We start from the raw sequence: 13,229 nt of genomic DNA, 5'->3' as shown, positions 1-13,229 counted from the left end.
TATCCTAGTATTTTTGACAACATTTTCAGGAATTGTTTTTGCTCTGCTTATGTCATTGCCTTGTATAATCATAATTGGACAAAAAACAATTGGTCCCGTTACTCATTCCATCCTTGCTTATACTGGAAACTGTGAAATAGTTTGTGCTATTTGTTATATATAGGATATCCAATGCATAGGATTCCGAAACTGAAATGCCAAGTGGGAAAGATCTGTGGCTGACGGCAAACCTAAGGGCAGTGGAATGCAGGGAACAGCTCCGAAATTCTGGAATGAGTTGGGATGTCATTACGTCCACTGGCAGGGAAGGGCTGGAAAAACTTGTCCATTGTGTCTGTGGTGGCCTTCTGCCAGTTTCAACTTAGTGACTATCCGAGGCCTCGATATGTCACTGAATCTTTTCTGCTACAAGCAGAAGAACTCGAGCTTCTCCAGTCTAAAATTAATTGAAGTCTCTTATCCTTTGTACCATTTTAGTAAATCTCTGATGTACCTCTGAGTTCCTCAGGGTGGTGCCATAGGCCCAACCATCTTCAGCTGCTTCATCAATGATCTTTCTTCCATCATAAAGTCAGAAGTGGGGATGTTCGCTGAGGATTTTATCCTCCACTATCAACATCCTGGGAGGTTGCCATTGACCAGAAATTGAACTGGACTAGCCATATTAATACTGTGGCTACAAGATCAGGTCAAAAGCTAGGAATCCTGCAGCAAATAACTCCCCTCCTGACTTCCCAAAGCCTGTCCACCATCTACAAGGTACAAGTCAGGAGTGTAATGGAATACTCTAGACTTACCTGGATGAGTGCAGCTCCAACAACATTCAGGACAAAGCAGTGACTGGGAGGAAACTGGAGCACCCGGAGGAAGCCCACGCAGACACGGGGAGAACATGCAAACTCCGCACAGTGACCCAGCGGGGAATTGAACCTGGGACCCTGGCGCTGTGAAGCCACTGTGCTATCCACTTGTGTGATTGCTACCCCTTCCACAAATATTCCACCCACTCCACCACCGTTGTATAGTGACAGCAGAATGTACCATCTGCAAGATGAACTGTAGGAACTCGCCAAACCTTAGATGGCACCTTCCAAACCCACAACTGCTGCCATCTAGAAGGCCAAGGAGTAGATCCATGGGAATACCACCATCTTGAAGTTCCCCTCCAATCCACTCTCTATTCTGGATTGGAAATATATCGCTGTTCCTTCACTGTCACTGGGTCAAAATCCTGGACAGTACTGTGTGTATCTGACTCCGATTTATAAAGATTTAGCATATCTTGCTCATTTCTTAATCTGCTCCTCTATTTGTAAAGCTAGGAATCCTGTATGCTTTGTTCACCACTTTCCCCTGAACCGGCAAAGGCTGTGTATATATAAACTCTGAGGGCTCTGTTCCTGTGGCCCCTTTGAACATCGTGCTATTTAAATTGTGCCATTGGAGAATAGAAATATTGGCAAATGGTAAAAATGTAACGTTTTACTTTGTTCTCTTTCTCTTCTCTAATTCCTTGCCTTCCTTCTATGACCTTCCCTTCGTCCTATCTACCCCGTCCCGCTCTCTAATTTGCAGGCTGGGCGTATGGACGAACAGTTGCCCAAGCATATCCCTTTCACCGTGCTCTCTGGAGACAAGGGCTTTGAGGAGCTGAAGAATCAGTTGAAGAAAACAATGCGTCCGGGCCACGTTCTGAACCCCCACCAGATGGAAGGGGAGCTGATGTGTGCCTTACTGAATAGTATATCTGATATTGGGAAAGGTGGGGCAGAAGCAATAAGATGAGTGAAAGACTAAATCCATGACACTGCTTAACTGGAATAAATGCGTCTATGATTCCTACTTTGACGTTAGATCTAATGTTTTACTTTTGACAACTACTGCAATTTTTTGAGATGCTTTTCTGAAGGTTTTTAAATCCTAACCGCAGGTGCGGGCGTCTCCATTATTGCTTAATTAAAAAGCAGCCGGCCAAAACAAAAGCAAAATACTGCAGCTACGGCTGAAAGCACAGAAAATGCTGGAGACACCCCGTACTTCTGGCAGAATCTGTGGAGAAAGTCGATGTTTCTGGTCGATGAGCTCCCGTTAGAACTGAAGAAGTCAGAGATGTAAAAATATGTTGAACACATACAAGGGCAGAGAAGAAAGAACGAAAGGGGAAGAGGTTTGTGATCGGAGGGCAGAAATGATGAAAGGACACAAGGGGGTGATAGCGGGCGGTGTGGTTAACTAACAGCTGACCCACTGCCCAGTTATCTGTAGGTGGGTGAAATATAAGAAAAACTCAATTTAAACATTGTTTTGCTGCCGTCCAGTTTTCGGGCATAAGTTCCAAGATCCTAAACTTCATTATATTATAAATTAAGAGGATAAGAAATTTGGAAGTTGCCTGGAAAATGACTCCAAATGTGTACCAGCTACTTGGTGCTATATCCCAACGGTGCTTGCACAGTTTGTAATATTCATGGTTGAGCAGGGCATCTCCTGCCCCCCTACACAATTGGTTCCTGCCACAACATAATACAAGAAGTAGGGCAGGGGATTGGACCACGGTAGGGTAACTTTCAGAGGGCCGTGCAGACTCGAAGGGCCGAATGGCCACCTGCACTGCAGGGATTCTAATCTAGTATCTAGGTTACTGATTAAGTGAGCAAAGCGGCAGTGATCCTGATGGCTGCTTTCTGGTGTTTGGGCAAGGTTCCTGGATGGTGGTTTTATATTTGCTTTGGTTGTCGACGGTCATTATTGTTGTATTTTTTGATGGACCGACGGCAAAGAAATCTCTCGCTCGTGTTTCTTGTCTTGGTTTTCAAAACAGAACTGATTAAGCCATTCGCAAAAAAAAAAAGGCCATGAAGGATGTTACCTGAGGCTATTGGCGAGGCTGGAGTTGTTTACCTTTTTTTTCTTTCTTTTTAAAAAGTAAATTTAGAGTACCCAATTCATTTTTTCCAATTAAGGGACAATTTAGCGTGGCCAATCCACCTACCCTGCACATCTTTGGGTTGTGGAGGTGAAACCCACACAAACACGGGGAAAATGTGCAAACTCCACACGGACAGTGACCCAGAGCTGGGATTGAACCTGGGACCGTGGCGCCGTGAGGCAGCAATGCTAACCACTGCGCCACTGTACTGCCCCTGGAGCTGTTTACCTTAGGACAGAGAAGGTGAAGTGGATAATTGATGGAGGTGTTTGAAATCGTGAAGGATATAGAGAGTAAATAAATGGGCTGCGAGGACACAAATTTAAGAAGAATCGGTGTTGGCATGAGATTTGTTTTCATCAATTGTGATCTGGAACGCTCTGCCTGAATGGGCTGTGGAAGCCGATTCAGTAGTCACTTTCAAAAGGGAATTGGATGAACGCTTGAAGGAGAAAGGAATTTCGGGATATGGGCTAAATGGATTGCTGTCTGAAAAAGCCAGCATCGGCTCGATGGGCTTAATGGCATCCGTTGCTCTACTGTCATTATTCTGTGTCGGTATCTGAACCCCAGGTATTTCCTGTCTGCATCTTGGCAATGTGTTGATTTATGAAGTACGATAGAGAATCAGACAGCACAGGAGGCCATTTGGTCCATCACGTCTGCCAGCACTTTGAAAGAGCTGTCCAATTAGTTTCTCCCGCTCTTTCCCCATAGCCCTGTAATATTTTCCTTTTCAAGTATTTATCCGATTCCCTTTTGTAAGTTTATGTCGAATCGATCTAGAACGATGTTGGAACATTCCCCTCTTTTGATGAAGCATGAGTGAACAGAGCTGGAAGTTTGTCACTGTCTGGTTAGGTATTAAACAGTTCCTATTCCTCTTTGGTCTCTCTCTGCTGCAGTAGTTACACTGTTAACTTTATTTTCTTTCCTGGGTTCCAGATAGCGAAGATGATATTCTCCAGAAAACCTTGGTGTTGAGCTTGCAAGAGGCTGTGGAAAAGCAAGAAACAGCTGATGAAGGTGCTTGCTCTCTTTGTTTTCATAGTTTATTTTTTATTTTGTCTGAAGCATTCTTCACTGTCTTTCTTAAAAGAATCTTGGGCCTAGTTATTGGCTCTCTCTGTTCAAGCCCAACCCCGAACGTTAGGAATAAAAGCAATCATTCACTAGGCCAAGAAAAAGAGGGGGGACTGGGGCTTATCAAAGACTTGAAACACATTATCCCTTTTCAGCGATTGGAGAAAAATCACACCATGATGACCCAGCCGAGTTTAGGATCTGCGGAGAGTTGGCTAGGCCACAGCTGGAATATTAGTGTTTAATTTTAGACGCCACGCTTTAGGAAAGTTGTCAAGTCCTCGGAGAGGGTGCTGAAGAATGGTTCCAGGGATGAGGAACTTCAGTTTGTGTGAAGAGACTAGAGGAACAGAGATTTATCTGGGACAATTTGATAGAGGTGTTCAAATTTATCGAGATGCAGATTGAGAGTAATACAGGGTTGAGTAGGTAACTCGACCCTGCTCTGCCATTCTATAAGACCATGGCTGATCTAATTTTAACCTCAACTTCACATTCCTGTCTGCCCCCAATAACTTTTCACCCCCTTGCTTATCACAAATCGATCTATTTTAGACTTAAAGATGTTCAAAGACTCTGCCTCGACTACCTTTTTGAGAAGAGTCTCTCCACCCTTGGAGAAAAATGTTTTCCTCATTTAAAGGGGCGAATCCTTATTTTTAAACATCGGCCCCGGTTCTAGATTCTCCACAAGAGGAAACGTCCTCTCCACATCGACCCTGTCAAATCCCCTCAGAATCTTGTATGTTTAAATCAAGTCGCCTCTTACTCATCGAAACTCCAGCAGACACGAGCTTCGCTTGTCCAACCTTTCCTCTTAAGGCGACTTGCCCATCCAGGTGTTAATGTAGTAAACCTTTCCTGAATTGTTTCCAATGGATTTACATCTTTCCTGAAATAAGAGTCCTGCAAATGTGGTCTCACCAATGCCCCTGTATAATTGAAGCATAATCTCTCTACTTGTACTCAATTCCCCTTATAATAAATGATAATATTCTATTAGCTTTTCTAATTACTTGGTGTACCTACATACTAACCTTTTGTAATTCATGCAATATGATTCCCAAATCCCTCTGCATTACAGAGCTCTGAAATCTCTCCCCATTTGGCTAAGATGCATTTTTACTTGTCCTGCCAAAATGGACAACCTCACGTATTCCCACATTGTCCTCCGTTTGCCAGATCTTTCCCCACTCATCTAACCAACCTCTATCCTTTTGTTGTCTCCTTATGTCCTCTTCACAACTTAACCCCCCTACCTATCTTTGTGGCATTGTGAAGGGTTTTGATAAATACGGGTTACCTGAGGACACCAGTTTAATGGTAATCAACAATGAAATTAGTGGAATTTGTTTTAGTTGCAATCTGGAAAGTGCTGCCTGGCAGAATGGTGAAGGTGGATTCAATAACTTCCTGAAGGGAATTGGATGAATGCTCCGGAAAGGAAATGTTTGCAGGGGAAAGAGCAGGGGAGTGGAGCTAATTGGTTAGCTCTTTAAAAGTGCCTGCACAGGCAAATGGCCTCAAATGTTCTATTTTACCAAAAGTGCAAAATTTCCTGATGCCTGTGTTATTTATTTCAGATGCCAAAATTGAAGAAGCCATTTTGCGAAGCCTGGAGGAACAATGATTCAGGGGCGAAGGTGGAAGGGAGGAGCGAAAATGAAAACCGGAGTAGGTCAAATCGGCAAGAGTGCAGAGGAGGAAAACAAACCTCGAGAACGGAAGGAAAAGTGCACAAGCGTTGTTTTTGAGCCGGAGCTTTCTTTTCCAGACCTTGGCCACTGGGAAGAAATGTTGCTTTCGGCTTGGTATCCAATGGAGCTTTTCACAGCCCCTGAGAGGAATAAGAACAGGACATCTTTTACATGGCAGGAGAGCAGAGGCAGAGAGGAGCCAAAGTGAGTGCATTTAAACATGCGCAAGGTTCAAGTGCCTGGTTGCTATGGCAATTGATGGAGGCAGCTTGCTTAGAACATAAGGGTTTGTTAGCAAGGGGACTGGCCCGACACAAACATAACATTCACAGCCCCACAAAGTTTCTCATGTTCTATCGTCATGGGCACCACCCTTTAGGATGCCATAGCAGCCAAGCACAAATGGTGCTTGGGGATCAGAAGCAAACGTTATCCATCTTTGCATGCAGGGAGAAGATTAGGCAGGGTTTGTTCGAGGGTGCAGCCATGGAGTTGAGCTCAGATACAGGTAAATACTCTGCGACGGTAAAAGCAGCATGTTACATCAAACAAAACGGGACGCAAAATGTTATTTTGATAGCCAATTCATCAAATTACATCAAAAGAAATTGGTTTTTGGAACATTTGCCACCATAAAAAAAAATGCATGTTATATATTTTTTTAAATATTTGTCTCCATAATTCACATAATGTGAAAAGCCAAACATGGCAAGCAGAGGGGACAGTTATTATAGATTTCAACAATGAGCCAGTTGTATATTTTGACCTTTTAATTTTCAATAAAGGAGACAAAATGCAAGAAATCCAATTCATTGTGTAATCACTTTATCTTTGCCGAAGCTCGAAAACCTAACATACAGGTTGCTCGAACACAAGTTAAACAGGAAGGGGACTGCTGTGACACAAAAACAGTAGCGACTCTGATGCAAACTGTTTTTCATGTTCCACCATCATGGGCGCCCTTTAGAATGCCATAGCAACCGAGCATGATTGCCTCTTGGCTTTACACACGAGAGAAGATTATGGATCCCCTGATATCTCAGTGGGCGGTGGGCTTTGATGTTGATCTGGAATGCACTGCCTGAGTGTGCGGCAGAGGTAGAATCAAACGAGGCCTTCTAAAGAGAACTGAAGAGAATTTGCAGAGGCTCTGGGGGAAAGGCAGTGGAATAGAGTAGGTGAGTTGCTGTTGTAGAGAGCTGGCACAGACACAATGGGCCGAATGGCCGCCTGTGCAGTAATCATCCCCATATTCTATAAATGATGAGTAAATGTGCCTGTTGTGTGTTGAATCCACTCATCTCAGCCAGGGCACTAGTAGTAACCTCTACCTTACTAGAAAATGAAGGAACTTGTTTTTACGTAGTGCCGTTTTTGATCTTGGGTCCTCACCAAGTACTTTCAAGCTGATGAATTTTTTGAAGTGTGGTCATTTTAGTGTGTGAAATGCAGCATCCAATTTGCACACAGCAGGTTCCCAAATGCAGCAATGTAATTAAATTTATTGTGTATTGATGTTGGTTGAGGTATAAATATTAATCAGGATACCAAAGTGAACTCCAGTTATTTCAAGTTGTATACTGAGACCTTTTAACATGCACCGAAAGAAAGTTTGGGCCTCAGTAAGGTCTCGCCTGAAAGGCGATGACATCTCTGACTGGCACTGTGTGTCACCCAAGCGTAATTGTGAAATCTTATCTACTGGCTGTAATGGAGGCCAATCCTTTTTTAATTCATTCCAGGGATGTGGGCGTTGCTGGCTAGGCCAGCATTTATTGTTGTTATAAAGGTGCACAAGATGCAGGACTTTCATCTGTTTCCATCGCAAGTTTTTACCCGGAATGGGTTGCGAGCCTGTCACCAGAGGCTCATAGTTTGAGGGATGCTATGCATCGGGTGAAGCATACAGGAGTGCAGTACTACACAGTGGAGAATATGTGTGAAGAGATCAGATCAGTCCATAAGAGGGAGTCTGGTAACTGGGGTAGAAGCTGTTTTTGAACCCGTTAGTGTGCGCGTTCTCAGATTTTTGTATCTCCTGCCCGATGGAAGAGGTTGGAAGAGATTAACCCAGGTGGGTGAGAGGGGTCTTTGATAATGCTGCCCACTTTCCCAAGGCAGCGGGAGGTCAATGGATGGGAGGTGGGTTTGCCTGATGGACTAGGCAGTGTTTCTTACGGTCTTGGGTCGCGCAGTTGCCATACCAGGCTGTGATGCAGCCAGATAGGATGCTTTCTGTGGCGCATCTGTAAACATTGGTAAGGTGTGGGCATTCATCTCGAAATATATCCCAGAAATATTTCATCCCAGTGATTTTTGCTTTGTTCACTGTCAGCAGGCAACTTCCACCCTTTATGATATCAAACACATTTCCTGTAAGTATGATACACTTTATAATGTAGTGTACAGAACAAACTTGACACTGAGCTCGAGGGATTGGCTTATTGCAGATCAGAGAGTGACTTTTTGGCTTCAACTTTTATCTTCCATGCTCTTTGAAGAACTGTTAAACACCATATCTTGCATCAAAGTTACATGTCACAGGTAAGACCTCATGATGTCCCTGTTCACAAGTCGTTTGAAGACCGTATTGATGTAAACAGTTGTAGCTGTTTACCACAAGGCTACTTTCTTCAAACAAGACGTCCTGCGTGTTCTTAATCTCTTTGAAGAATGGCTTTTATTAACCATAATCTTTTTATACTATAGTTAGTGGACATTACCTGCATTTATGATTCTCACCAGGACAATTATACTTGAATCACTCATGGCTAAGTAATTGCTGTTACATTTCCGCTTCAGAGCCACCTATTTTTGTTGGAAAGCCTGTTGTTCCAAGATACAAGGGGCAGCATTGTGGCACCATGGTTAGCATGGTGACACAGTGGTTAGCACTGCTGCCTCACAGCGCCAGGGAACCGGGTTCAATTCCGGCCGTGGGTGACTGGGTGGAGTCTGCACGTTCTCCCCGTGTGTGTGTGGGTTTCCTCCGGGTGCTCCAGTTTCCTCCCACAGTCCAAAGATGTGCAGGTTAGGTGGACTGGCCATGCTAAATTGCCCCTTAGTGTCCAATGATTTGGATTGGCCATGAGCAATGTGTGGAGATAGGATGGGACAGTGGGCCTAGGTATTTGTGCTCTTTCGGGTGGTTGGTGCAAACTTGATGGGCTGAATGGCCTCTTTCTGCATCGCAGGGATTCTCCAGACATTCAACACTTAAGCAAGATTGCAGAATCCAAAATGCAATAAGAACTCTCGCTTTAGCTCTCATGGCCAATCCACCTACCCCACATCGTTGGGACACTAGGGGCAATTTAGCATGGCCAGTATCAGGTCTCTCTAGCACAAAGTTTAGTGCTTGTACCATTTGATTTTTGTAGAAATGTGTGGTGAACTGTTTTAATAATCAGAGTATCCACCCCTTTCCCCGTACATTGGTACTGAGGGGAGGGTAACCTGTTTCTCCAACACAAAATTAGTATTTACACCGTTTGGCCTTGTATATATTTTTTTACTGTTTTAATAAAAAGATGTCGCCAGTCCATCTAACCTGCACATCTTTGGTCTGTGGGAAGAAACTCAATAAGAACTCGTTTTAGCTCTCTGCTTACAACTTAACTCTATCCAAGGCAAGTGATATCACTTGAACTAAGTGGATCTGATTGTAACTCTTGCTTTGTATGTAATAAAGCTGAACAGCATTTGAACCAAGTCTCATTTTGTGTCCGCTCTGCCCACCTTCATAGATTGAAGAGGTACATGTGCAAAATACATGTTTAGCTGGTTCTCATCACAAGGGGTAGTGGTGTCAGTCGTCTGGACCCCACTATCATACATATGGGGCTGGTTTAGCTCACTTGGCTGGACGACAGCTGGTTTGTGCTGCAGAGTAAGGCTAGCAGCGTGGGTTCAATTCCCGTAATGGCCATATTCCCATATTCAACTTTGCCCCATGCCTGAGGTGTGGTGATCAGTTAAATCACTGCCAATCAGCTTCTCTTTCCCCCCCCCCCCCTCATGGGAATGAACCACAGTAAACCCTAACCATTGTAGCAAATTTTTAAATATACTTCCTTGAAATGTAAGTATATTTCAGGCAGAGTGCCCCGACCTTCCTCCTTTCCTCGTTGATGTTTAATGAGATCTTGCTGCATTTCCTGTTGTAACAACAGTAAGGAAACTTCCAAAAGTGTTTCAATGGCTATGAAAGGTGCTACATAAATGCAAGTTTTTTTTAGCCAGTGGGAGACTAGTCAACCAAGAGCCAACTTGCAAACCTATCGGCACCCTTTTCTCCTGTACATTATACTCTAATTCTGCACCAGTGAATGACAGTTCTGGAGAAGGAAGTCGGGTACAGAATAAGAAAGAGAGGGGAACAGTGGGTTCAGAGGGGAGAAATGAAAGGACTTTTTTAAAAAAACCTGACGTTTCCAATCTCCACCAACAATTCGTTCGGTGAAAATTTGAGAAAATGCAACTTGCATTCAGAATCGGGTATGAACAAATCAGATCTAAAGACTGTCCTGCTTGGCTCTGCTCTGGATCTTTCCCCTGAGAAGAAGGGTTGGCCCCTGGAGGGAGGGACGGAGGGAGTGGGAGGGGGGTGTCCCTCACCCTATTTGGAAATCTTCATCTCCTGCAAAGTGACGGACAGATCCTGCAGCAAGTGGAGCCACAAGTCTCAGAGGCGGTGGGGTAAGGGGGGGATATTAAAGCAGCAGAACTGAGAGAGCAAAAGGCAAGACAGCAGCCTGAAGCGTCTCAACACCATGGCCCAAATGAAGGTCAGTCAGGCCAAAGACAGCGATGCAGGGGACAAGTTCCTCCGCTCTCTGTCTATGGCAGACCGGTCGGGACACTTACTGGAAACACTCGACAACTTGGAGCTGAGGTAGGACAGCAGTCACGTCCCTTAAAGCGGCCAATGTAGAAACACAAACACGCCGGTTAAACGGGGGACACCTCCCCTCGTTGATGATCATTTGTAATGGAAAATTATTGGCATTTATATTTGCTCCCCACCCCCACCCCGTTGTCAGGAATCCTAAAATAGTCTTGCCGGCCCGGATAGGCTTCTAACGAATCGGAAAGAAACTTTCTATTTTTAGGAAATACTTTTCCGTCCTCCCTCTCCCCCCCCCCCCCCCCGTCACTGAGGTGCTGTCGACCCATAATGATCCAGACCTACTCTCATTCAATGCACTTAACAGCTCACCCGGTTTTTTAATATTCAAAGAATATTCTCATCTTGCAACAAGCAATGAATGGTGCAGCGTTATCAATCCCAGATCTAAACAACCGGGTTCCTTCTTGTAGAGCAGAGAAGGTTTGGCGGGGGGGGGGGGGGGGGGTCTTCAAAACCATGGAGGGGGAGGGAGAGGTTTAATAGGTGTCTTCAAAACCATGGATGGGTTGGACAGAGTGAAACTGGCAGGAGGGTGACTCCCTTATCAAAGGTCACACAATTCAGATAATTGAGAGAATAACTCATGCAAAACATACACAGGAATGGATTGACACTAGGTGTGGACTAGAGTACATACTGAGAGTTCTTAACCGTTCAAACATGAAACCACATTTTGTCGCATTGATGTAAATTATTCATTAATTAAACCCAATTCCTCTTTATTTAGAATCAATATCCTGAATTACTCCCACTGCACTCTGTTTACAATTGCATTCCATATATTATAAGTTTCAGTGTTGCAAAAAGAACTTAACTGCCTGTTACGTAGCTTCAGGATATCTTAAGGTAATGTAAGGCATAATATAGACTGCAAAGTTCTTTGTAACTTTACATTTACATCAATGTAAACTTACATTTCAATTAACATTTCAATTTGCCTGTGTAAAGCATGCACACTAATAACTGATGCAATTTGTTGTTGCGTAGACTCAAGCCAAAACTTACTACCCCTGCTGCCAAATACCACCAAATGTTCCAGACACACGCCGGAGAGAATTTCTGCATCATTCCTATTTATTGCCTCCATACAGGGTTGTACATTTGCCTATACTGAGGCAGAAGGGGAGGGCAATCTCATCAGACGTAGCAGTTCAGTACTTCACTTATTAAAGTCCTGCTACCTTGGCCGAGGTCAAATCCATGAGAAAAGGCGCAACATGCAGAATGTCTGTAACAGGAGGTTGCAGCATAAATCGGTGGAACATTTCTTTGCGTCAATTGATTTGATTAGCTTACAATAATATTTATTTCAATTGATGGTTTTGTTCTATATTGAAGAATATGCATGAGTTAAAATGCAGAGCACATAGAAGCTGGGATTGTTTTCCTTTGAGTAGGGAAGGCTAAGGAGAGATTTAGTACAGTTGTCCAAAATGATAAAGGCTTTTGATGGTGTGGACAAGGAGAAATGGTGGGTGGAGGGGTCAGTGACCAGACAACACAGATTTAGGATAATTGGTAAAAGAATCAGACAAAATAAAAATTATTTTGCGCAGTGAGTTGCTGTATTGTGAATGCTCTTCCCAGAAGGGTGTTGGAGGCAGATTCAATAGTAACTTTCCAAAAAGGTACAGCAAGTAATAGGAAAGTTAGTAGAATGTTGTTGTTTATTGAATAATTAAAATATTTAATAATTTTTATTAGTGTCACAAGTAGGCTTACATTAACATAGCAATGAAGTTACTCTGAAAAACCCCTAGTTGCCACATTCTGCTGCCTGTTCGGTACACGGAAGGAGAATTCAGAATATCCAATTCACCAAACAAGCATGTCTTTTGGTACTTGTGGGAGGAAACCGGAGCACACGGAGGAAACCCACGCAGACACGAGGAGAACGTGCAGACTCTGCACGGACAGTGAACCAAGCCGGGAATTGAACCTGGGCCCCTGGTGCTGTGACGCAGCAGTGCTAACCACTGTGCTACCGTGCTGCCCGTATCCACTGGAGTTTGGAAGAGTGAGAGGTGACTGTGGAGATAGTGGGCGCAATTCTCCGAAATGGAGACAGTGTTCGCGCCGTCGTGAACGCCGTCGCATTTCACGACGGCGCGAAGCAGGCGCGGGGAATACTGATTCTGTCCCCCACAGGGGGCCAGCATGGCGCTGGAGCGGTTTACGCCACTCCAGCCCCTCCTCCCGGCGCCAAATGGGCACTGCGCCAACCCACGCATGCGCAGTGGCGCCACAGGACTTACTCAGCGCGCCGGCCCCGATGCAACATGGCGTGGGGGGTTCAGATGACCGGCCGCGTAATAAAATAGGGCCGTGGCTGGAAAGGCCGGCCCGCCAATCGGTGGGGCCCCGATCGCGGGCCAGACCCCATCGGAGGCCCCCCCGGTGAAGGAGCGCTCCCCCCCAAACCCTTCGCGCAGAGTTCCTGCCGGCAGAGACCAGGTGTGAACGGCGCCGGCGGGAACTCTGCCGTTTCCATGCGGCAGCTCGGCCCATCAAGGCCGGAGAATCGACGGCCCGACAGCGGCCCGTGGCCAGCGCAAATGGCGCCGATTCTCCGCTCCTCGGACAATCGCCTGCCGGCTTCGGACCGGCGGCA

At 44.9% G+C, this 13,229-nt stretch overlaps 2 protein-coding genes across 4 annotated transcripts in view; both read left to right on the top strand.

Moving 5' to 3' along the window:
* znf451 (zinc finger protein 451) overlaps positions 1-6,517 on the top strand; it is a 103,383-nt gene extending 96,866 nt beyond the window's left edge. For both annotated transcript variants that reach the window (XM_072498409.1, XM_072498410.1), the window contains exons 13-15: positions 1,576-1,762; positions 3,875-3,955; positions 5,596-6,517. In XM_072498409.1, the coding sequence (XP_072354510.1) occupies positions 1,576-1,762; positions 3,875-3,955; positions 5,596-5,642 (315 nt within the window). In that variant the 3' untranslated portion in view covers positions 5,643-6,517. The remainder of the gene's footprint in view (positions 1-1,575; positions 1,763-3,874; positions 3,956-5,595) is intronic.
* Positions 6,518-10,362: 3,845 nt separating this feature from the next.
* The window catches only part of bag2 (BCL2 associated athanogene 2), a 43,379-nt gene continuing 40,512 nt past the window's right edge, over positions 10,363-13,229 (top strand). For both annotated transcript variants that reach the window (XM_072498408.1, XM_072498407.1), the window contains exon 1: positions 10,363-10,603. In XM_072498408.1, the coding sequence (XP_072354509.1) occupies positions 10,482-10,603 (122 nt within the window). In that variant the 5' untranslated portion in view covers positions 10,363-10,481. The remainder of the gene's footprint in view (positions 10,604-13,229) is intronic.

Source organism: Scyliorhinus torazame, chromosome 4 (genome assembly GCF_047496885.1).
Source record: "Scyliorhinus torazame isolate Kashiwa2021f chromosome 4, sScyTor2.1, whole genome shotgun sequence".
Lineage (NCBI taxonomy): Eukaryota > Metazoa > Chordata > Chondrichthyes > Carcharhiniformes > Scyliorhinidae > Scyliorhinus > Scyliorhinus torazame.
This window is presented reverse-complemented; position numbering and strand designations above follow the sequence as displayed.